Source organism: Dasypus novemcinctus, unplaced genomic scaffold (assembly GCF_030445035.2).
Source record: "Dasypus novemcinctus isolate mDasNov1 unplaced genomic scaffold, mDasNov1.1.hap2 scaffold_577, whole genome shotgun sequence".
In the NCBI taxonomy this organism is placed as follows: domain Eukaryota; kingdom Metazoa; phylum Chordata; class Mammalia; order Cingulata; family Dasypodidae; genus Dasypus; species Dasypus novemcinctus.
In genome coordinates, this window is record NW_026688541.1 from 15,820 (window position 1) to 39,404 (window position 23,585).

General features: G+C 52.8%; 2 protein-coding genes across 3 annotated transcripts; one reads left to right on the plus strand and one right to left on the minus strand.

Moving 5' to 3' along the window:
- Positions 1 to 10,077: 10,077 nt before the first annotated feature.
- Positions 10,078 to 14,916, plus strand: LOC101413190 (dnaJ homolog subfamily C member 5). 2 transcript variants are annotated; one of them, XR_188181.3, is made up of 5 exons: positions 10,078 to 10,214; positions 11,022 to 11,235; positions 11,759 to 11,930; positions 12,022 to 12,094; positions 12,399 to 14,916. XR_188181.3 is itself a non-coding variant. In XM_004458236.3 (4 exons), the coding sequence occupies exons 1-4, from the start codon at positions 10,108 to 10,110 to the stop codon at positions 12,500 to 12,502; spliced, it is 597 nt and encodes a 198-aa protein (XP_004458293.1). In that variant the 5' UTR covers positions 10,080 to 10,107; the 3' UTR covers positions 12,503 to 14,916. The 2 variants fall into 2 exon arrangements, 1 of the variants encoding a protein (XP_004458293.1); XM_004458236.3 differs by lacking the exon at positions 12,022 to 12,094 and having other exon boundaries at positions 10,080 to 10,214.
- Positions 14,917 to 22,911: 7,995 nt separating this feature from the next.
- Positions 22,912 to 23,576, minus strand: LOC131277830 (uridine-cytidine kinase-like 1). Its single transcript, XM_058292930.2, has 3 exons — positions 23,463 to 23,576; positions 23,231 to 23,387; positions 22,912 to 23,148 (listed from the first exon to the last, which is right to left on the minus strand). Exons 1-3 carry the CDS (start codon positions 23,517 to 23,519, stop codon positions 23,069 to 23,071), a joined length of 294 nt encoding a protein of 97 aa, XP_058148913.1. The 5' UTR covers positions 23,520 to 23,576; the 3' UTR covers positions 22,912 to 23,068.
- Positions 23,577 to 23,585: the final 9 nt, after the last annotated feature.

A 23,585-nucleotide genomic window follows, 5' to 3' on the forward strand; every position in this document is an offset into this window, starting at 1 on the left:
GGGCCCCTTGCTGTAGATCTTTTAGTGTCTATCCTGCTTGGAGTTTATTGAGCTTCTTGGGTTTTTTGTTTTTTTTTTTTAATGTGTCTGGAATCCTCAATTACTTTATATTCCCCTTTTTAAATTTTTTAAATGATACTTAGATTACATAAATATTACAGAGAATATATAGGGTATTCCCATATACCCCATTCCCTACACCTCCCACATTTTCCCACATTGGCAACATCTTTCATCAGTGTGGTACGTTCATTACAATTGATAAACACATTTTGGAGCATTGCTACTAAGCATGGATTATAGTTTACATTGTAGTTTACATTCTCTCCCATTCAACTCTGTGGGTTATGACCAGATATATAATGGCTTGTATCTGTCATTGTAATGTCATTCAGGATGATTCCCAAGTCCCGAAAATGCCCCCCATTACACCTGGTTTTCCCTCTCCCTAACCGCAGGACATCCATGAGTCGCTGCCTCCACAACAATGGTATTTCTTTTCTTGGATGTTACATTCGTGTCTTTCATCAGATTTGGGACATATTTCAGCCATTATTTCTTCAAAGACACATTCTGCCTCTTTCTTTTCCACCTGGGACTCAAGCGACGCATATGTTGGTATGTTTGATGGTGTTTTAGTTTCCTGGCTGCCAAAGCAAATACCATGCAGTGCCTTGGCTTAAACAATGGGAATTTGTTGGCTCACAGTTTTGAGGCCAAAAGTCCAAAATCCCAGCATCGTTAAGGGGATGCTTCTTCCCAGAAGAATGTGGCGTTCTGGGGCTGGCTGTTGGCGACTTGGTCCTTGGCTTTTCTGTCACGTGGGGATGTGCATGGCACTTTTTTGGCTTCTGCTTTCTCTTGGGTTTTGTTGAGTTTCAGCTGTTGTCTGCTCCCTCTTGCTTTCTCTTTCTCTGGCCTTCTCCAGAAGACCATCCATATAGGATTAAGACCCAGCCTAATTCAGCTAGGGCACACCTTAACTGAAGTAGCCCCATCAAAAGGTCCTCTTAGCAGAGTTCACACCCACAGGAGTGGGTAAGTTGAAGAACATGCTCTTCTGAGATACATAGCTCCAAACCACGCCTGATGGTGTCCTGTCGGTCCCTCAGCCTCTTTTTTTCTTCATTACTTTTTCTTCTGCTTCTCACACAGGTTAATTTCAATTATCTTGTCTTCAAGGTTGCGATCCTTTCTTTAGCCTATTCAAATCTGCTGTTAAGTTCATCTGATGAAGTTTTCATTTCAGTGACTGTAACCTTCATCTCCAAAATTTGTTCGGTTCCTTTTTATAGTTTTTACCTTATTTTGTCCAAACAGCATTTTCCTGATTTCCTTTTAGTTCTTTGTGTACAGATTCCTTTAGCTCATTGAAAATATTTGACAGTTGAGTCAAATTAGTCTTTGACTAATAGTTCCAGTGTATGAGCTTCCTCAGGGGTGGTTTCTGGAGAATTACTTTTCCCTTGTTACTGGGCCATACTTACTGTTTCTTTGTGTGTTTCTTAATTTTTTTGGTGAGAATTGAGAACTAAACATTCTGAGTATTAGGTTGTTAAAACTCTGGAAATCAAGTTGTCTTACTCCTCTAGGATTTTTGCTGTTTTTGAGGGCTGGAGCTGTCAGTTTGTAACTCTTTCAAACCATTTTTGCTCCTAAACACAGAAAAGTAAAGACTAAAGAGAAAAAAATAGGGACTGCCTCTTCTGCCATTTTGCCTGTGGAGGGTTAGAACATTGACTTTCTTCGGAGCTAGCCCCCCTGAGATCTGAATTAGCTGATCAAAGCCATGAGCAGGAAGCGGACATGGCTCAACTGACAGAGCGTCCACCTACCATATGGAGGGTCCAGGGTTTGATCCCCAGGGCCTCCTGACCTGTGTGGTGCACTGGTCCACACGCAGTCGTACGCAAGGAGTGCCATGCCACGCAGGGGCGCCCCCTTTGTAGGGATGCCCCACACGCAAGGTGTGTGCCTTGCAAGGAGAGCCACCCAGTGTGCAAAAAGAGCAGCCCGCCCAGGAGTGGCACCACACAGACGGAGAGCAGACGCAGCAAGATGACGCAACAAAAAAGACCCAGTTTCCCAGTGTTGCCAGGTAATGTAAGCAGCCACCGAAGAACACACAGCAAATGGACACAGAGAGCAGATAATGGGGGAGGAAGGAGAGAGAAATTAATAAAATAAATCTTTTTAAAAAATAAATAAATAAACGCCTTGCGCAACCATCAGACCACTCAGCTCCAGATTACAGCCCGCCCCCACACCAACAAGCTGCACCGGGAGCCTAGGCAGCAGCCCCCACTGCTGCCTGCCCCATTGTTGGGGTTGGGAGGTGGTAGCCCCTGCACAAGGGTGAACTTCACCGTTTTCTGTAATTTACCAGCCTCTTCCTCCAGCTCTTCCCTGGATGCCGCACAGTGCTCCACTCGACTCCAGATTCTGAAATAGTTGATGGAGACTGTTTCTGCCAGTTCAGTAGCCGTTTTGGTGGAGGACTGACTCCTCCTTCCCCATCTTCCAGCTCGCCTCCCGTCCACTTCGTGGTCAGTCAGCCTGTAGCACACGCAGATGGCTGACGAGGAAATGAACTTAGAAGTCTTGTCCAGCCCCTCATTCTGTGGGGACTGGCCTCGGAGACTAATGTGATCCTTGATGCCCATCTGCTGTGATCTTAGAGCGATTGGAAGCCCTCGTTTTAGGGTGTTACTGGGGACTTCACCCAAGCATTTCCTAGAAAGGCAGCTTATTTATTTAAGCAGTGGAAGATAATCCAGCTGCAATTCTAGACAGTTCCTTTTTATGTTGCTTATTTATTGCCCAGCAAGTTCCAGGCGTTTAGCTGTTGCCTTATTTCAGTGGGGTTTTGGTAGAGGCATCTTTGTGCGCTTAACCCCTTAATATAAAACTGGGCTTCTCGTCCTGATCCTGTTGCTAGGTATTAGTGTAAATTGTGACATATCAGTTCTCTGGGGCTGTGAGGTGTGGAAATTGGACCATATTTTGTTGTTATTGGTTGTTTAGATCTGGCCTTTGGTGTTGTAACAATATGCTATGTTGTTTCCAGTTAAAACTTATTTTAATGTTCTAAACTTCCTGTGCATCATTGAATTGGCCCAATAATGTTAATTGAAATTGAAAATTTTGGGAAACGGACTTTGGCCCAGTGGTTAGGGCGTCCGTCTACCATATGGGAGGTCCGCGGTTCAAACCCCGGGCCTCCTTGACCCGTGTGGAGCTGGCCATGCGCAGTGCTGATGCGCGCAAGGAGTGCCGTGCCACGCAAGGGTGTCCCCCGCGTGGGGGAGCCCCACGCACAAGGCGTGCGCCCGTGAAGAAAAGCCGCCCAGCGTGAAAAGAAAGTGCAGCCTGCCCAGGAATGGCGCCGCCCACACTTCCCGTGCCGCTGACGACAACAGAAGCGGACAAAGAAACAAGACGCAGCAAATAGACACCAAGAACAGACAACCAGGGGAGGGGGGGAAATTAAATAAATAAATAAATCTTTAAAAAAAAAAAAAAGAAAGAAATTGAAAATTTTATTGAGATAATAGTAGATTTTCATGCCCTCATAAGAAATAATACAGAGATACTTGGCCCAGTTTCGCATGATGGTAGCATTTTGCAAAAAGTATGGTTTACTTAATCATCAAGATGTTGATATTGATAGAATCCAACATTATTCTGATTTTGCCAGTTTTACTTGTACTCATTTGTGTCTCTCTGTGTGTATATGTGTGTGTTTGTTTTGAGTTCTGTATAGTTTTATCACATGGATAAGTCTGTGCATCCAGCACCAGAGTTGAAGTAACTGAACAGTTCCAGCACCAACAGGGTTGCCCTTTTACAGCCCACCGTTCCCATCCCTAAGCCCTGGCATCCACCAGATCTTCTCTCCATTTCTAAAATGTTGTGTAGTCTTGTGGGATTGGCTGTTTTTGCTCAGGATAAGTCCATGGAGATTTTTCCAAGGTTTTGTCGTGTCGATAGTTTATTCCTTTTTAAGGCTGAGCAGTATTCCTTGGTTTTGATGTACCACAGTTGGGTTAACCATTCATTTGTGGAAGGAAATCTAGGCTGATTCCAGTTTTGGGCTACTACAAATAAAGCTGTTGGGAATATTTGTGTACAAGTTTTTATGTCAACATAGGTTTTGTGTGAACATATGGCTCTTACAGTAGGCGAATGCTAAGTTGTTTCCTGAAGTTTCATTGTTGAAAAAAGTATTCTTCCCCTTACTGCTTGATCTTGGTACCCTTTTTGAAAACCAATCGACCTTAGATCTGTGGATTTATTTCTGGGTCCTACTTCTGCTCGCTTGGTGTATATATACATATATGTCCTTATGCCAGTGACACACTGTTCTGATTCCTATAGCTTTGTAGAAAATTTTAAAATCAGGAAATGTGAGTCCTCCAACTTTGTTCTCTCTCAAGATTACTTTGATTAGTCAGGGTCCCTTACAATTCTATATGAATTTTAGGATCTGCTTTTCCATTTCTATATTTTATTACTTTCAACTATGTTTTGTAGTTTTCACTATACAAATCATAAAACTCCTTGGTTAAATTTAGTCCTAAATATTTTGTTCTTTTAATGCTATTCTAAGTCAAATTTTTATTTTTTTATTTCACTTTTAGAGTGCTGCTAGCTGGTTTTTGTATGTTAATCTTATATCCTGCAACTCTGCTGAATTTGTTAGCTAATAATAGTCCTTTTACTTAAAAAAACCACTTAATCTGCTTACAGATTTTTATTTTATTTCTCCCCCATTGCTGTTTGCACTTGTTGTCTGCTGTGTCTGCTTGTCTTCTTTTTTTTTTTAAAGGTTTATTTTTTATTTATTTCTCCCCCATCCCCTCCCCCCCCCCCCCCCCCCCCCCGCTTGTCTGCTCTCTGTGTCCACTAGCTGTGTGTTCTTCTGGGTCTGCTTGGATTCTTCACCAGCGGCGATGGGGATCTGTGTCTCTTTTTGTTGTGTCATCTTGTGCATCAGCTCTCCGTGTGTGCAGTGCCACTCCTGGGCAGGCTGCGCTTTTTTGTGCGGGGCGGTTCTCCTTACGGGGCACACTCCTTGTGCGTGGGGCTCCCTTGCGTGGGGGACACCCCTGCATGCCACGGTACTCCTTGCGTGCGTCATTAGTGCACGTGTGCCAGCTCACCACATGAGTCAGGACGCCCGGGGTTTGAACCCTCGACCTCCTCTATGGTATGTGGACGCTGTGCGAGTTGAGCCAAATCCACTTCCCTGCTTGTCTTCTTTTTTTTTAGGAGGCACTGGGAACCAAACCCAGGATCTCCCATGTGGGAGGGAGACGCCCAATCAGTTGAACCACCTCCATTCCCTGTTCGTTGTATCTTTCATTGTGTCCCTTGTTGCACCAGCTCGTTGTGTCAGCTCACCATGCCAGCCTGTCACATCAGCTCACTGTCTTGCTTATCTTCTTTAGGAGGCACTCGGAACTGAACCCAGGACCTCCTGTGTGGTAGGCATGTGCCCAACTCTGCTTCCTGAGCTCTAGTAGTTCATAATGGATCTTTAGGATATTCTGTATAAGATCATTTCATTTGCATATACCTTTTATGTCTCTTCCTATGTCTTGCCTAATCGTACTAGCTGGAATTTTCACTGCAGTGTTTGAATTTCAGTGGTAAGAGCAGACATCCCGCCTTGCACCTGATCTTAGAGGGAAGCTTTCAGTCTTTCACCATCAAGTATGTTTGTTGTAGGCTTTGCATAGATGCCTTTTAGCAGGTTGAAGAAGTTTCCTTATATTCCTCATTTGTGGAATGTTTTTATCATGAAAGGCTGTTCAGTTTTTCAAATGCTTTTTGTGTACCAGTTGAGATAATCTCTTCCATTCCTTTATTTTCTTAATATGGTGCATTACATTGATTGATTTTCACATTGAACCACTCTTCATTCCTGGGAGAAATCCCTTTTTTCCCATGCATGGGCCATACTTTTTTTTTCCCCATGCCCTGTAAATTTTTGTTGAAAACTGGATGTTTTAAATATTAACATGTGGCAACTCTGGGAATCGTATTTCCCCCTCTCTCAGGTTTTATTATTGCTGCTTGCTGTAACTGTTATTTGCTTAGTGACTCTTTTGAACTAATTTTGTGGCCTCTCATGTTGAGTTAACCTGGGATTGGCTACTGTTGCAACAGATTTCCTCATGCCCTGAAATTCAGGTGTTTGTGTTTATTTTGTTTTGATTTCCCTTAAGTGTTCACATGGTTGCTGTAAACTTTTGATTAGTTTCCAGAGTTTCAGTAAAGTTGACTCTGAAAATTTTGCTAGTTTACATTTCTGTGGAGTTACAGGCTTCCAACATTCCTTTTTCTGCCATTTTTGCTGACATCAACTCCTAAAGATTCTTGGTGCCCCTCTACCCTTGCCCCCAAGGCAGCCACAGATCTGCTCTGGGTCACTGCAGATCAGTTTGCATTTTCTAGAGTTATTTATCAGTCGTTTTCTCCCTTTTATTGCTGAGCAGTATTCCAATGTTTGGATATACCATATTTTGTTTTTCTCTTTACCTTTCGATGGACGTTTGTTCTATTTCCATATTTCAGCTTTTAAGAATAAAGCTGCTGTGAACATCTATGTATACATTTTGTGAGGACCCACATTTCATTGCTTGTGTGTAAATACTTTACCTACCAGTAGAATTGCTGGTTCCTATGTTAGGTGCACTCTTAACTTCAGATCCTGAGGAACTGATTTCCAAAGGGCTGTACCATTTCGCATTTCCAACAGTGTGTATGGCAACAAGTGTATGTTGCTTCACCTACTCACCAACATTTGATAAGTTTTTTTTAAAGAATAACCATTCTAATGAATGTGAAAGTGGTATCTCAATGTGGTTTTTGTTTTTTTTTTTGTATTTCTAAATTACCAGTGATGTTGAGTATCTTTTCATGTATGTATTGGCCATTTACCTATCTTTGATTTTCTCATTTAAAAATTTTTTTGTTTTTCTTAATATTGACATATAAGTTTTCTATGTATTCTGGATGTGAGTTTTATGTTCTATATTGTAATGCAAGTATTCTCTCCCATTCTATAGCTTACTACTTACATGGATCTGTCTAGACTCTGTTCTGTTCTGTTGATGTACTTGTCCATTTTTTTGCCAACGACACAATGCTTTGATTAATTTTAGTGTGTTTTGAAATCAGGTAGGATAAGTCCTTCAACTTTGTTTTTATAAAACATCATTTTAATTATTCTAGGTCTGTTATATTTCCATTTAAGTTTTAAATCAGTTGTCAGTTACTACCAAAAAAAAAAAAGCCTGCTGTAATGAGTTAAGATTGTGTTGAGTCTATAGATCAATTTGGGGAGAAATGATATTTCAACAATATTGAGCCCTCCAATTCATGAACATGGTATATCTGTATTTTTAGCTTTTAATTCCTCTCAGCAATTTTGTATAGTTTTCAATATAGAAGTCTTATATGTCATCTTAATTTTATTCATAAGTATTTTATGGTTTGGGATGTTTGTTGTTGTTGTTTAAGATTTGTTTTATTTCTCCCCACCCACTGGTTGTTTGCACTTGTAGTGTCTGTTCATCTTCCTTGTTTCCTTAGGAGGAACCAGGAACCGAACGCGAGACCTCCAGTGTGGGAGGGAGGCGCATAATTGCTTGAGCCACCTCCACTTCCTGCTTTGTTGTGTCTCTCATTAAGTTTTCCTCGTGTCTGTTGTTGCATCATATTGTTGAGTCAGCTAGCCGCGCCTGCCCGTCAGGCCAGCTTGCTGTCTTCTCTAGGAGGCACTGGGAACCAAACCAGGGACCTCTCCCCCTCACCCCCCAATGTGGTAGGTGGGAGCCCAACTGCTTGAGCCACATCCACTTTCTGATGGTCTTTTGAATGAAATTTATTCATAACAAATTTTCCAATTGTTTGCTACTCTCAAATACAGTTGTTTTTTCTCCAAATACTGAACTTGTATCTTGTGACTGTGACAAAATCACTTTTTCATTCTAATAGTTGTTTTGTTGATTCCTCAGGACTTTCTGTGTAAACCATCAATTTATTTGTGAATAGAAACAATTTTATGTGTTCCTTCGTGGTTTTTTTATTTATTTGTTATTTTTTCCTTATCACAGTTTTAGATCAATATCGAATAAAAGTGTAAGAGCAGGTACCTTTGTCTTGTTCCCAGTCTTAAGTATTCATGATTTTAGCACTAAGCATGATAACAATTTTAGGTTTTTCATAGATGCCCTTTATTAGCCTAAAGAAGTTCCCTTTTAGTACTAATTTGCTGAGATTATTATTTTTAAATCATGATTCTGTGTTGCGTTTTGTCAAATGCTTTTTATGAATCTATTGAGATGGTCATTTGGTTTATCTTCTTTATTCTGCTAATATAATGAATGATATTGATTTATTTTTAAATATATGATAAACCTTGTAGTACTGGAATAATTTCTACTTCATCATAGTATATACTTTTTGTATAGTTTTAGATCAATTCACTAATATTTTGTTTAGGATATGTACATTTGTGTTCATGGGTTTTCTTTCTGGTAATGTCTTTGTCAGGTTTTTGTATCAGGATGACTCCAGCCTCAAAAATCAAGTTGGGAAAAAGTTCCCTCCTCTTGTTTTTGAAAGAGTTTGTGTAAGATTGATGTCATTTTTTCCTTGAATATTTGATAGAAAAACCATCTGGGCCTGAAAATTTATGTGTGGGAAGGTTTTTTAATTGCAAATTCATTTTCTTTAACAGATATAGATGTTCTGTCTCACCTTGTGTTAGTTTTGTTAAGTTCTGTTTTTCAAGGTATTTGTCCATTTCATCTGACTTTTTAATTTCTGGGCATACAATTATCCATAATGCTCTCATTGTGTTTTTCATGCTCATAGGGTCTGCAGTGATTATTAGCCCCTCTCTCATTCCTGATGTGGATGATTTCTTTTTGTTTCTTGGTCAGTTTGGCTACTTGTTTATCAATTTTATTCTTTTCAAAGACCTAAATTTGCCTATGTTAAATTTTTCTGTTTTCAAGTTTTCTGTTTTGTCAATTTCAGTACTAATCTTTATTTTTCCATCCTTCCACTTATTTTGATTTTGCACTATTTTCTACCTTCTTAGGGTAAACCTTCGGTCTTGATTTTAGACCTCTCTTCTTTTCTCATCATATAAGCAGTTAGCCTTGTATGCATGGTTTCAGTCAATACCACAAATTTTAATATGTTGCATTTTATTAAAAATATTTTCTAATTTCCCTTATCATTTCTTCTTTGATGTATATTTTATTTAGGAGTGTATTGTTTAAAATGAACTTGAGGTTTTCCTAGATATCTTACTGTTGGGTTTCTAATTTAATTCTGTTATGATCAAAGAACATAGAGAGTGTGTGATTTAGAGTCATTTAAATTTATTGAGATTTGTTTTAATGCCCAACATCTCTTGGTGAACAAAGAATATATATTCTGTAGTTGTTAGGTTTTCTGTAAATATCAGTTAGTTTATGGTGGTTGAGAGGGGTGTTAAAAATTTCTTTGGAGAAACTTCTGGCAAAATCTCTCTGGAGTTACCTGTTTCTTCCTTTAATTTCTGTCAACTCTTGTGGACAACATTTAGTTGGGTCTTGCATATTTATCCAATTCTAACAAGCTCTGCCTTTTAATTGGAGTCTTTTGTCCACTAATGTTTAATTATTGATATAATTAGATTTAGATCTACCAATTTTTTACTTTTCTGTTTGTTCCCTGTTTTATTCCTCCTCCTCCTTCTCTTGTGTTTGAATATCTTTTTTTTCCCGTAGTATTTTTGGCTACGTGTGTTGGCTCTAGAGACTACAGTGTACATCTTTAATGTTTCAAGGCTGCATCTTATCACATTCACACCATGCAACCCCTCACACAAAATGTGGAAGCCATGCCAGCCTGTTGCCTGCTCTCCTTTGTGCTAGAGCATCTGGCATGTTTTATCCATGCGCACATTACAAACCCCACCAGACAGCGCTTTGGGTTTTTACTTTAAACAGTCTTATGGAATTAAGTCCGTCAGCTCCACGCTTGGAATTCTGCACCACGTGTTTTGATGTTTTGTTCTACTTTTTTCTTGTAGATTAGTCTAACATGGCAGATCAGAGGCAGCGCTCCCTCTCTACCTCAGGGGAATCGCTGTACCACGTGCTTGGGCTGGACAAGAACGCAACCTCAGATGACATCAAGAAGTCCTATCGGTAAGGCGCAGGTGTGGGTCCCCCGTGCTCCCCGAGGACACATGTGCCACTCGTGTGGTTGGATCTTTAGTCTGTCTAGAACCACTGCACATACTTTTTTCCTGGCAGACTCAGTATTAACTGGTAACAGTTCTGTTGCATATTTGTATTTGTAGCGTACTTATAGCTTAAAGTTGTCACATTCTCAATATTTTCTTGGCAAAAAAAAGTACTTTTTAGGTATTAGAAACTGTCTAAAGTAGGGTTACCAGTTCTACAAAGAAGCAGGTTCACACTTGTTTAGAGACTTCCCAGGTGCTTGTAGAGCTTTGGGAAGACTTGGAGGAGCTACTTGTTTCAGCACAGCGACTGCAGATGCCCTCTGAGGTGCGCTGGCCACAGGCACCCTCCCTTAATCCCGGCATTTCAAACTGTCCTCCTTTTGTGCGGTTAGTACCCAGGCATGAACTGTCCAGTTGCGCCCTCCATGCTGGCCGCTTGGCTTCGCAGTGCAGCCAGTGGTGAGGACACTGGGGTCAGTAGGGCTTGCCCCTGCTCAGGTGGATGGTCCAGGCAAGAGGAACGGCGCACGGGTCAAGGTCTGGCCTTAGGGCTCCCAGGGCTGTCCTCTATCCCAGTCGGCCTCAGCCACCTCTGCTCGAATGAGCAGGCTGCTGCGGTTTCCCTGGACTCAGATGTTCTGAAATTCTATGGAATTGGGCGTGGGAAGTTGGAAAGTGGTGATGGAAGAGGGGCGGCGACTGTCCTGTGTGTGAGCCTGAGACTCGGAGACCAAGTTCGAAACCTGGAACTGGTGTTGGTTTGCAGGAAACTTGCCTTGAAATACCACCCCGACAAGAACCCCGATAACCCGGAGGCCGCAGACAAGTTCAAGGAGATCAACAGTGCCCATGCCATCCTGACCGACGCCACCAAGAGGAACATCTACGACAAGTACGGCTCCCTGGGCCTCTACGTGGCCGAGCAGTTTGGGGAGGAGAACGTGAACACCTACTTCGTGCTCTCCAGTTGGTGGGCGAAGGTGAGCCCCCCCAGCCAGACGCACCTGGTTCGCCTCAGGCTGAGCGTGGCCCTAGTCTGGAAGGGCCATTGTGATGACCGCTCTGCTTTGTGCTCTCAAGTCGGCGAGGTGGTCTGGCAGCCAGGCTCCCCGGAGGGGCTCTGTGTTCCTTAAGGGGTGGGTCCTGTTATGGGCAGACTCCTTCGAAATCTGTCTCCCTTCAGGAGCTGTGACTTCCCCATTGGTTTGTTTTATTAGCATTTTTCCGTTCCTGTTTATTCCTAGCACCTCCCCTACTGCCAGGGTCTGGCAGTGCCCCACAGCCCTCAGCTGGAGGGGAGCGCCTCTTCAGTGCAGGTGCTGGCGGCCCTTCGCGGCCTCGAGCACCGCGCCTCTGTCTCCAGTGAGGTCCTGGGCCGAGGCAGGGCAGCCCTGCCGGCAGCGCACGCCCGGCTTCCCCTGTGGACGCTGCAGGCTCGCCGTCCCCGGCGGGCGGTGGAGCCGTCGGCCGTGTGGCCCTGCAGCCTGCACCTCTTCCACCCAGGCCCTCTTCGTGTTCTGCGGGCTCCTGACGTGCTGCTACTGCTGCTGCTGCCTGTGCTGCTGCTTCAACTGCTGCTGCGGGAAGTGCAAGCCCAAGCCCCCCGAGGGCGAGGAGACCGCCTTCTACGTGTCCCCTGAGGACCTGGAGGCACAGCTGCAGTCCGACGAAAGGGGTGAGTGTCTGTCCGAGGACCCGCACCCGGCCTGAGTGCGTGGGTGGAGCCAGGACGGGCCCTGAACGCGACAACCTGTCTTGTCAAACAGGAGGGCACTGAGTCTGTGCTGGGAGTGTTTGTGGTGCAGCTGGGACTGTTGAGGTGTGCACGTGGACTTGGAGGTAAAGCAGAGCAGAGAGCTGTCCCCCCCACTCGGGGTAGCTGTAGCCTGGAGGGGCCGACTAGAGGCGAGGGTGGCGGGCAGGCCGGGGGGGGGTGGGCCCAGCGGGCCAGGGGCTGTGGGTGGGCAGCGACCCGAGGTGGATGAGTACGTTGTCTTGGGGTGGAAATAGGCAGAACAGCGTCTTGGCCTCAGAGCATGTGTTCTGACATCTGCAGCCCCAGGAAGCTACCGAGTGAGTGTGCCGCACGGAGGAGCTGGTGGGCGCCCCGTGCCTGCGATGACATGCTGTGCTTGCTTTTCAGAGGCCACAGACACGCCCATCGTGATGCAGCCAGCCTCCGCCACAGAGACCACCCAGCTCACAGCCGACTCCCACCCCAGCTACCACACTGACGGGTTTAACTAATTGAGCCGTGATGGAAGGATGTCAGCACCGGCTGCTTCGACCTTAGAGTCACGTACTGTAGTTCTAGAGATGGGGAGTTGCCGCTCCGGCCACGAGGAAGGGCCGCTCCGGCCACGAGGACCCTTTGTTGCCCCCCTCCTCTGTGCCGCCCGTGCGTCGTTCCTGGGTCCATGAAGTGCGGTAGCATGCAGTATTTAAAGCAGTTTAGCTACGGTCGTCGTCCTCTTTCTGTTTTTAGAGCATGTACGGGGCTATGTTTTGTGTCTCTCTGTGTTGTGGTTCTGCGGCGTCCCGCGCTGGCTGGACGGTGGAGCCTTCTGCAGCTTAAGCACTGGACACAGCCTCAGCGGTCAAGCAAGAGTGGGCCTGAGCGTGTCTGCAGGAAGCGGCGGCTCCTCCTCCTCCTCCAGGCAGAGCTCCTGCCGCTGCTCCCTGCTGCGCTGGGCCGGCAGCCAGGGCCTCGTGGCAAGAGCTGCATCTCCCCCACTGGCTGCTGCCCCCGGCTGGCCGAGCTGTTTCCAGCAGGCCTTTAGAGTCCCCTGCAGAGGGAGAAGACTGGACCACATGTTCTTGGACGCCCCGCTCCAGAGTCCAACACCACAAGGGGCCTGGGGCTGTGCGCGCCTCCTCGCCTTTCCCACGCGTTCCTGTTGGGTAGCTCGCGCAGGATCTGTCCGCCTCTGTTTACTTCACCTCGTGGTAGGGTGTTTCCCATGGGTAAACGTGTTGTGGAGAGTGTGGGACGATGCCCTTTGATACTGAAACCAGCCCCTCTGCAGTGTTCTTGCCATAGGTGTCTGCACAGGCGACTCGGAGGTCCTGTCCCTGCAGGTGTCTGCACCAGGCATGTGCTGCCTTGCGTCCTGCACCCACACTTCTCCCAGCCCCGGAAGGGCCAGGGCACGTGGGCAGCCCTGGGCTGGGGTCGGAGTGGACAGGCCACGTTCCCGCCGTTCTCCCTGCTCCTCTCTGCTGCATCGCACTCCACATTCCTTCAAGGCTGCATGGCCTTTCTGTCATCTTTTTTTGGGTCTTTTAGAGCCACAAATGGTAGTACCAACCCCAACTAATCTTAGTCAGATGGGTTGAGATTTCAGGGTTGTTGATGGGTGAGCCACTTCCTATGTCTCTGGGAAGAAAGCCTCGGGTGACCTCGCATCCTTCCCCAGAGCCCAGGTCTCCCAGGTGCACGCTGCCCGTCCCCTTCCCCCTGGTGGCCCTAGATGCCCGGGCGCTGCTTGGGCCCTCTCCACGGGGTCCAGGCAGAGCGAGAGCCGGGCCTGGGGGTTGCAGGAGCCTTCTTTGTCCCAGGTGGTTGCTGAGAAGGTGCTTGTGCCAGCGAGGGCCCCAGCCACGCCACGCTGCTTGCCGGACCTGGCCGTGGGCTGGTGGGAGCAGCCGGTGGGCTCCCCGAGGGCAGCAGTTGTCACTCATGGCCCTGGCTTCTGCGGAGGTGCCTGGCGGCTGTTGCTTGGGCATCAGCTCAGTAGTGAGAGGAGCAGGGAAGGAGGTGGCCTGGCACCCTGCTCTCTGGGCCATCCCCAGGACGCCCGGCCCTGAAGCCCAGTCTCCCCAAATGCCTGCCGAACCCCACCCAGGCGCAGCTGCCCCACTGCCCTTGCCTGCCAGCCAGGGCTCTGGTGGGGACTGATCAGCTTGTCCAGGAAGTGGCCAGAGGGAAGTGATTTGAAGAGAATCTGCATGTTGTTTTGAAAGATGCTGGGCCCAGCCTGGTGCTGGTATGAGGCGCCCAGCCCTGCCCGGGGCAGAGCCGCTTCAACTGGCGCCTCCAGGCTGGTCCTCAGGCATTGCGCTTGTCCGTCCTGTTCTGTTCTTCGCTCGTTAGGATGATCACACTGCGCTCTTAAGTAGAGACAGCCTGCCAACTGGTGGGTCACCAGCAGGGGAAGGGGTGAGACAGCAGGGCCATCGCAGTGCAGATTCAGAAACACAACAGTGATAACCCTTTGCAGTTTTTCTGGAAATAACTTAAGAAATGAGTTATTTTGCCCCAGAATGGCCAAGAACTATATTCAAAACTTGAACTTGAGTTCCCCTTAAGGTAGAAACCTCATTGTCTTCAGTGCTGTGGTACTTCAGCAGCAGGGCGCCGGGGGCCTGGGGGCCTGGGGGCCCGCCCTCTTTCCAGCTTGGGCTCCTCTGCGTGTGCGTGCACCTCTGCCTGGCAAGAGCTTTTAACCACTAGCAGCTCGATGGCTGGAAAACACCAAGTCCTTGTCATACCCGTTGAAGCAAGTCACTTGCCAGGCTTGTTTTCACTTTACGGAATCATGTGTCATTAAGGAGAACTGGGGGGAGGGGGGAGGAGCGAGAGGCCGCATCATCAGGTTTGGTGAGCCCAGTGTCTTCTCTGTAGAATTTGTAAAAACTAAATAAATAAATGATGATGGTGATGATGGTGCACGTCTTGTTGCCCACGGCCGCCCGCTGGGTGGAGGGGGCAGGGTGGCGGCAGAGGTGCTGCGGAGGCAGAGCTACGGGGGCCCAGGCAGCCAGGGGCCTGGGATCCTGCAAGCCTGAGCCACGTAGTTGTGTCCGGAACGGAGCCCCTTCCCTCTTAAACTTGGCCCACATTAGCCTGAAGGCCCTTGTCTCCCCCTGGTGGTGTCTGCTCTCGCTGCGTGCAGCATTTGCGTGCTTGGCTCTGTAGCCCTGGGCTCCGCCAGCAGAGGATCTGTCTGGTGTCACTGCTGGGGCCTCACGGGGCCCAGGGTGGGCAGGGCATCTCCGTCGTCTCCCATTTCCACCCAGACATTGGCAGTCTGCACTGTCACTTTTTGTGTGTTCACTCTGCTTTGGATGTCACTTCTCGGTGTTTGTAAATCTTCCTGAAGTTCCCTGGTGCCCAGTCAGTGCAGCCGGCAGTCCAGGTGGGGCCTCTTAGAGGAAGGAGAACACTGCAGGCCACGGCTGCCAGCAGCTTTGCCGCAGCGTCGCTGGCTGCTGAGGCTGGGGCGAAGCTCCTTGTCCTGGAAGGGCCCGTCAGTGCCGGGGCCGGCGCTGCTCTGACCGTGCCAAACCTGAGCGTTACCAATGATGGCGAGCCTGGGGCCCCTTCCCTGGTGCAGCGTGGGCCCGCGCCTGCGTGTGTCCACTGGTGCTGCCAACGCTGTGGGCACACCCGCCCTAGGCACCTGGGAGGCGGGGGCTCAGCACACCCGGGGCAAGAGGCGGCGTGAGGCAGCGGCTGGGGCTGTGGGCGGCAGGAAGGCCGCTGGGCGGGTGTGGGGCGGTAGCCAACTGCCAGATTCCTCTCTGTTCCGAGCCGTGAGCCCATGGGACACAGAACCTACCTGTTTCTGCTTTTGTTATTTTGGCTGTGCATCATTATCCTTGGAACTGGCAAAAATTAGGTTTGTATTGTGATTGGAACTGGCAAAAATTAGGTTTGTATTGTGATTGCAAAGCAAGGCTCCAGCCCCCGCTGCTGCGAGCATGTCCAGGTACAGCAGCGAGGACAGTGAGGCTGCTGGGCAGCGGCTGCTCCCGGTGCAGGTGGAGTCCGAGGCCAGTGCTCCTGCCCCGGGGCACCAGCTCGGCTGCTGTGGAGCCCAGCGGCTGGACTGTCCCAGCGCCCCCGTGCCTGTCCTTAAGGTGTGCGTGGTGCACACACGAGCTTGTGCCCACCCCCGGGCCTCCGCTGCACTCACTGACCCACAGGTGTGTCCCCAGGTGAAACTCCCCCCCCCCCCCCCCCCAAAATGGTCAAAACCTGTTTTCTGAGCATCAGGTACAATCCATGACCCACGCTGCCATGGGGGCTGGGCCATGCGCACCCTGGGGGGGGCTTGCTGGGCCCCAAGCAGGACCCAGCCCCCTCCTGCCCCAGGGTGGTGCCAGGGACGTTCAGAGGAGAGGAGCAGCTTATCCAAGACTGGATGAGCAGCACTTTTTGGTAGATTTTATCCTGGAAAATGGGAGTATTTCATCCTGAGGTAGGGAAGTTTACATGGAAATACATATATGTGCAAACAGTTTCTTTTAAACAATTAAACCGAATGCCCCTGGAAAGCAACTGTCCACAGGCCTTGTGTGTCCTGGTGTGTCAGACCGAGGCTGAGGCGAGGCCGCAGCTCCCCCTGGTTCCGCGTGGCCGTCTGCAGCCTGGCATGTCTGGACAGTGACCCCAGGACAGATGACTGCTGCAGACTGGGGTCTGGGGCAGCTGGCCTCCGGCCCCAGGGTGGGGACCCCACCTGACCCAAGTATAAAGAGGACACCCCTTGGTTCTGTGTTCAGCTTGACTTTACTAAAGACCAAGAATGGAGGAAAGAAGGGACCAGGTGCGCCCTGAGGCCCTCCAGCCCAGGGCAGCTTCACTGCAAGTTCTGGAACTTTTTCAGACAGGTGCGGCCCTCAGGTGTGCTCGGCGTCCCTGCCCCTGGCCTGGGCTGGCCCATGTGGCGCCGTCTTGTTCCTTGTCACGAGGATGCCCGAGGCCTCGGTCCCTCCTGGCTGGCATTGCCTGCACCTCCCTCCCTCAGCTGCCTGGACTGGTCACGTCCCTGCTGAGTCCTGCTCAGCCTGCAGTGGGCACCACTGCAAACCAGCACCCGGCTCGTGACCTGCTCGGCCCATCCTGGGCCTGAGGCTGGCTGCAGAGCAGGCCTCTGTCCTGAACCAGTGGCAGAGGGGAGGGAGGGGAGTGATGACAGAGGACTGACCCGTAGCCAGGAACCTGGTGGAGAAGCCGAATGCCAGCCGGCCCCGCCTGCTCCCTGGGGGTGGCCCCAGCGTGGACAGGAGCACCGCCTGCTGTGCTGGCTGTAGGCAGCCCATCCTGCCGTCCACTTCTCGTTCTGGCCACTGCACCACCTAGGTACCTGGACATGGATTGGGGCTCATGGACCTGTGCCATGGCAGCCCCCTTGTCTGAGATGGTGCCGTGACACCTTTCTGGAGGGCCCATCTGCCCTGCCCTCCTCCAGCCACCTCCACCCAGCCCCCCGGGAGTCACGGCCCTGGGAGCATCCCAAGAGTCACTGCACCCCCACAGTCTCCACAGCAGGGAGAGGGGCCGGTGCCGTGCCACCCTCTGCCTGCCCGTGTGCCTTGGTTTCCTCCAATCTTGGATAAGCCGCTCCTCTCCTCAGCGCCCCTGGGCCCCACCCTTGGGTAGAAGGGAGTAGGTCTTGCCTGGGTCCTTGGTCTCCGAAAGGAATAGTAACTTAATTGGCAGCTGCTTTAAAATGCTTCACAAGTCTGCTTGTTGTCCTTGCGCAGGGGGCCATGCCAATCTCTGAACTGTTCCAACTTTCAGTATATGTGCCACTGAAGCGAGCACTAATTGAAAATTATTATAAAAAATACCAAAACACCTTGAAACTCGCCATTCAGACTTAGAAGAAATACGAGGCTATTTTGCTTTTATTTTCACATTAAAAATAACAAAATGACTTGTCAGTTGAAGACCCCTTGCACCTCACTCCCCAGGTGTGTCCAGCCCTGGTGGCTCTCCCTTTGCTCGTATTTTTAAACCGTATCAGTGTATGCATCCGTAGTAGGCACCGCTGGCTCTTAAAACTTTACGTACATCGTTCAACACTACCGTATTCATGCAATCAGTTTTTTTAAAGATTTATTTTTTATTTACTTCCCTCCCCCCCACACCCCACCCCACCCCACCCCACCCCACCGCCCCGGTTGTCTGTCCTCTGTGTCCATCTGCTGCATGTTCTTTTTGTGTGCTTCTGCTGTTGTCAGCGGCATGGGAATCTGTGTCTCTCTTTTTATTACGTCATCTTGCTGCGTCAGCTCTCCGTGTGTGCGGTGCCATTCCTGGGCAGGCTGCACTTTCTTTGGGGCGCACTCTTTGCACATGGGACTCCCCTACAGGGGGACACCCCTGTGTGGCACGGCACTCCTTGCACGCATCAGCACTGCGCATGGGCCAGCTGCACATGGGTCAGGGAGGCCCGGGGCTTGAACTGCGGACCTCCCATGTGGTAGACGGACGCCCTATGCACTGGGCCAAGTCCGCTTCCCTGTTTTAACGTGTTTTTTTTTTTTTTTTTTAAGATTTATTTATTTATTTAATTCCCCCCTCCCCTGGTTGTCTGTTCTTGGTGTCTATTTGCTGCGTCTTGTTTCTTTGTCCGCTTCTGTTGTCGTAAGCGGCACGGGAAGTGTGGGCGGCGCCATTCCTGGGCAGGCTGCTCTTTCTTTTCACGCTGGGCGGCTCTCCTTATGGGTGCACTCCTTGCGTGTGGGGCTCCCCCACGCGGGGGACACCCCTGCGTGGCACGGCACTCCTTGCGCGCATCAGCACTGCGCATGGCCAGCTCCACACGGGTCAAGGAGGCCCGGGGTTTGAACCGCGGACCTCCCATATGGTAGACGGACGCCCTAACCACTGGGCCAAAGTCCGTTTCCCAGTTTTAACGTTTTTAAAAAGCATATCCAGTGGATGCAGGTAGTTGGTTTATTTTCTGTATGGCATTACATCATGTGAGCAAACCCCCACGGATGGAATTCTCCACCACTGATAAGAGAGGCTGCCCCATGCCCAGGGGCAGGGCTGTGGCATGCGGGGCTGGACGGGGGGTCCCGGGTCCTTTCCCACCCCCCTGCTGGCCTCGGGGTTCTTAGGTGGCTTTCCTTATCATTTGGTCTTCTGAATTTTTGTAATTCGGCTGAGTCACGTTTATTGTTTGGAAAAACTCACAAACGACCCTTGCAGAGAAGTGGGATGAAGAACTCCAGTCCCAAGAAAGCCACCAGGCGGGGTGACTGTGGGGAGGGTAGCGCATTCCTCCTGGCCCCGCTGTCCAGCCCCCAGTCCCCCGCCCCCGGGGCTGCAGGAACCTTGGCAGGAGCAGGCGGGGTACGTCAGGTACCCAGGGAGCCAGCGCCGGCCTGCCCAGAGTGGGCGTGGGGCGGGGTCAGCCCAGGGGAGGAGGGGAGGGGCGGGGGAGCATGGGTTGCTGGGGCTGGTGGCGCCTGCGGGGAGGGGGCGAGGCCCGCGCCGGGTGCTCGGTGGGGGGCGGGCCGGTCCCTTGGTTCCCGCACTTGGCAACCCCCGCGAGTGTGGCCAAGGACCTCAGGGCTTGGCAGCTGCGCGTCGCGTGGGGGTCGGGCGTCCCCCGCTCACGAGTTGGGCCAGGCGCTGCTGGAGTCGCGGCGTGGGATCCTGCGGCGGCGTGGGGCCCCGGCCAGGTGGTGACGGCTCGGCCCTGAGCCCGGGTCCCGCCCTCCCGGAGCCACCGAGCACAGCCGAGGAGGTGGAGGCGGGCGGGAAGCTGAACCAAAGCCGCGGAGCCCGCCTCGGAGGCCCCCGCGGGCCCGGGGGCGCGGACACCCGCCTCGCCGGGCCTGGGCTCCGGGAAGAACTGTCTGGAAACCGCGTCTCAGGGGCCTTTGGCCCAGAGTCTCGCGCCAGATGTCCCGGTCCACACGGACTCGTGGCCGGTGGAGATGGAGGACCCAGGTGGGGCTCTGTCCCCGCGGCGGCCGCAGGGCGGACAGCGGCGACTTGGAGAGGCCCCTCGAGGGCACCGAGAGGAACTTGGCCCGGAGTCGGGGACTGGGGCCGCCAGGGCTCGCGGAGGTGGGCGCGGCGCGGGCTGCGGGACGCGCGGGGCTGGAGGAGGGGCGCGGGGCCGACCACGTCCACTCGTCCCACTGTCACGCACCCCGCGCGCTGGAGCCCCCACGCGTGGAGCGGCGTCTCGCCGAGCACGTGCTGCGGCAGCTCCGGCTGCCCCTGGGATGGACCCCAGCCGGGATCGGGCTTCGGGCCTCGCGGGAGGACGGCCGCCGAGCAGCGCGCACACGCGGCCTAGGCTGGGCGCCAGGGACGCTTGCCGTGGGCAGCCCCTGACCTCCCAGCTCGCCTGTCGACACCAACCCTAAGTCGGGGGTGGGCGAACCCCCGTAGAGGACCCTGCTCGCACCTCTGCCCAGCCTCGGATCCCCCAGACAGCCGGGAAGCTCGACCGCGCGGCCGGGCACCCAGCACCCCGAGCCCTAGCGCCCGCGGCACCTCCTCTCAGCCAGGCAGACCCTGTCGGCCTGGGCGGAGGTAGTCACAGCTCGGCTCCCCTCGGGCTGTGCTAGCTCCAGTACTGGCGGCACTTTCCCCCCCTCCCCCCTCCCCCTGCTGGAAGCTGGTAGGGGCCCCGAGGCGCGCATGGGGGTGGGCCCTCCCCCTCCCCCTCCCCCTCCCCCTCCCCCTCCCCCTCCTCCTTCCCCCTCCCCCCCTCCCCCCTCCTCCCCAGCTCCCTCCCCACCCCTGCTCTGCGTCAGGGCTCCCCCCCCCCAGTCTCAGTGGATGGCCATCCCTGAGGTCATCGTTGCCCCCTACCCTGACCCTCCCCGGGCCCCATCCCCAGTCACCCCATCAGCAAAGTGCCCAATGCTAGTCACCCCAACCCTAGCATCCCAGAAAACACACTCACTCCCGGACAGGCCACTCCCCACCCTTCCCTTGGTTCCTCTGCTTGGAATCCTCCCTGGCTCCCTAAATCCTCACCCTTCTTCCACCTCCCAGCCTACAAATCACCACCCCCAACACCCCACCACAGTGTCCAGCTGCCTCCCAACCCTCAGCCCTCCCTCGCCTCTGCAGGCATTTCTGCCCCAGACCTTCCCCAAGGACCGTCTTGTTCTGGAAGGCCTGGGGCCTGGTGCCGTGGGGCCAGGCTGAGCCCAGGAACCCCCACCTTGCACCTGTGTGGGGCCGGGTCCTCCCGCAACAGGCTCTCCCAGATCACCCCGCCCTCCACAGCCTACGGGAGCCCGTGTACCGGGCAGGCTGACCCACGCGGAGGACCACGTGGGCCTGAGGCAGGCATCCAGTAGACCCTTGGCCAGGCCAGGCCATCCACCCCTTGTTTCTCCGGCAGCGCTGGGGAGGGGGCAGCACCTCACGGGCTGACGAGCCTGAGATGGACCCTGGACTCACCATTCTCAGGTTGGACAGTCCTGGGGGCACTGCCCAGGGCAGGGGCTTCTCCTTGGGGACCCTCTCCAAGCGGCAGAACTTCTCACAAAAGGGCTGTAGGGGGCCCAGGGGCCCCAGCACCAGCCCCAGCCCCACAGCTCTCCCATCCCTTCCCCAGGGCGCCAACACCCTCAGCTCCCAAGCCTGGCAGGGCAGTGTGTTCCCAGCCCCGTCAGCCCGTCACGGTGACCAGCTCTGCCCCTGGAGGGAAGCCCCTGACATCTTCCGCAGCTGTGCTGAGGGCTTGGTCCCCACAAGCTCTTGGGCCTTGGGCCCCTGAGGCTCCCAGAGGTCTGAGGAGCTGCTCCCCAGGCTCAGGGCGCCCCAGAGCCCTCCCCCCAGGGTTTTTTGGAAGGCGGTGACTTCCGTTGGCCCCACGGGGCCCAGGCAGGAAATGGGCCCAAGAACCCAGCACCACTAGCCTGCGGCCTGACCTCCCAGGCCCGAGCTTCTCTCTGAGGGGCCCAGCCTTCGTGATGAGGACTCAAGCCAGGCCTCCCCCCACCATCGCCCTGGGCCCCAGGCTGGTGGCTGAGTGGACTCGGGGCCGCAGCCCCTCTCCTGTTCAAGCTGCACTGAGCACCTGGGCACCTGTGGGTGGGCATGCGGGTGGTGCACGGGTGTGCGTGGCTTTGACTTGTCTCTAGAACTCGGCCTGGCCCAGCACCTGGCTGAGCGCGGACAGGCTCCACGTGGGGCTAGCCGGCTCGTTTCTGATGGGGAAGGCAGTGCCCATGCCCCGTAACTGGGAGGGCCCCCAGGCGCACGGCCTGCCATGCCTGCTTCCGCCTGGCCAGATCCCGGCACAAGGCACAAAGACCGTCCACTCACCTGGGCCAGAAGTCCCTCCACACTGGTCCTGTCCTGGAGCCTGGCTGTCCTTTGGACAAGCCTCCTGCCTTTATCTGCCCGCGTTTGGTCTGGCTCCCCACCCAGTGACTTCCTGTCCCCGCCCACGGCAGGCTTTTCCATGACAGGGTTCTTGGGGGGGAGGTGTGGGGGGGCCAGGCCTGGAGGCAGGTGGTAGGTGTTGGGGTGCTGGGCCTGTCTGCAGCAGCACAGGCGCAGGCCCCACAGGTGCCCCATGCTTGTGTCCCTGCGCACATCCGCGTCTGCCGCCTGCCGTCACCTCCAGGTCCAGGAGCAGCTTAGGTGGGTGAGCTGGCCCACTGAGGCTTGGTCCCCACCCCTCACTATGCCAGGCCCGTTGGCCGACTGTGGGGCTCTAGGAGCCTCCACCCGCAGAGCCAGGCGCCCCTCACCCCATGAGCCACAGGTCCTGTGGGGGACGGAGGGCCCTGACCTGGAGCCATGGCGCCTCAACCTCTCTGGCCCCAGGAGGCCTTGCAGCTGGCCCCGCCCCTGCCACACCAGGGTGTGCGGACCCCAGGCCGGCTCCCACCTGGCCTGACACCACTCTGGCCTTCCTTTCCAACTCACCAACTGCTCCGTGTTCATAAGCCTTTATTTATCTTACAAAGTACGGACATTGTCATACCGGTTGCACTTTTAAAAATTAAAATAAGTTAACGTTTTGTGTAAGCAAAGACCAGAAAGCAGGAGGAGCCTGGCGGGGGCTGGGCAGGGTGGGGTGGCCTGGGCCACTAGCTCGTGGGAGCCACTTCCTCCTCGTCGCTGCCGTCGGGGACCGCATCTGTCCCGAAGTAGCGGTCACCAAAGTTTCCTGGAGAGAGAAGGAGGCCACGTTGGGGGCACGCCCGGCTCTACCCGCCCAGGACCCCCAGGCTCTGCCCCGGGGGTCTCACCAATGCCAGGGATGATGCGGAAAAGGTCATTGACGCGCTTGTCCACGGCTGTCGTGATGATTTTCACGCGCGGGAACGCGTAGGCCACCGAGTGTACGCCCATCTCGGCCATGAGCAGGGACAGCAGGAAGATCTTGTCCTCGGGAACGTCGTGGTCCTGAGCGCGAGATGCAGGTCACCCCCAACCCAGGCCGCGAGCCCCGGCCCGGCCCGCCCACTCGCCGGCGCTCACTAGGAGCACGCGCACGGCCATCATGGCGGCGGCGCCCGTGGACACGGTGCAGTCCATCAGGATCACGTGGTCGTCGCTGATGTCCTTGGGCAGCCGCAGGTAGTGCAGCTGCGGGCGGGCGGG

What these genes read in the sequence shown, in the direction of transcription:
- LOC101413190 (XM_004458236.3), top strand. Translation starts at nt 10,108, where the DNA reads ATGGCAGATCAGAGGCAGCGCTCCCTCTCTACCTCAGGGGAATCGCTG. An exon ending in GACATCAAGAAGTCCTATCG is followed by an intron (nt 10,215 to 11,021) that starts GTAAGGCGCAGG and finishes GTTGGTTTGCAG; the next exon opens with GAAACTTGCCTTGAAATACC. An exon ending in TCTCCAGTTGGTGGGCGAAG is followed by an intron (nt 11,236 to 11,758) that starts GTGAGCCCCCCC and finishes TCTTCCACCCAG; the next exon opens with GCCCTCTTCGTGTTCTGCGG.
- LOC131277830 (XM_058292930.2), bottom strand. Translation starts at nt 23,519, where the DNA reads ATGGACTGCACCGTGTCCACGGGCGCCGCCGCCATGATGGCCGTGCGC. An exon ending in TGGCCGTGCGCGTGCTCCTA is followed by an intron (nt 23,388 to 23,462) that starts GTGAGCGCCGGC and finishes TCTCGCGCTCAG; the next exon opens with GACCACGACGTTCCCGAGGA. An exon ending in CCGCATCATCCCTGGCATTG is followed by an intron (nt 23,149 to 23,230) that starts GTGAGACCCCCG and finishes TTCTCTCTCCAG; the next exon opens with GAAACTTTGGTGACCGCTAC.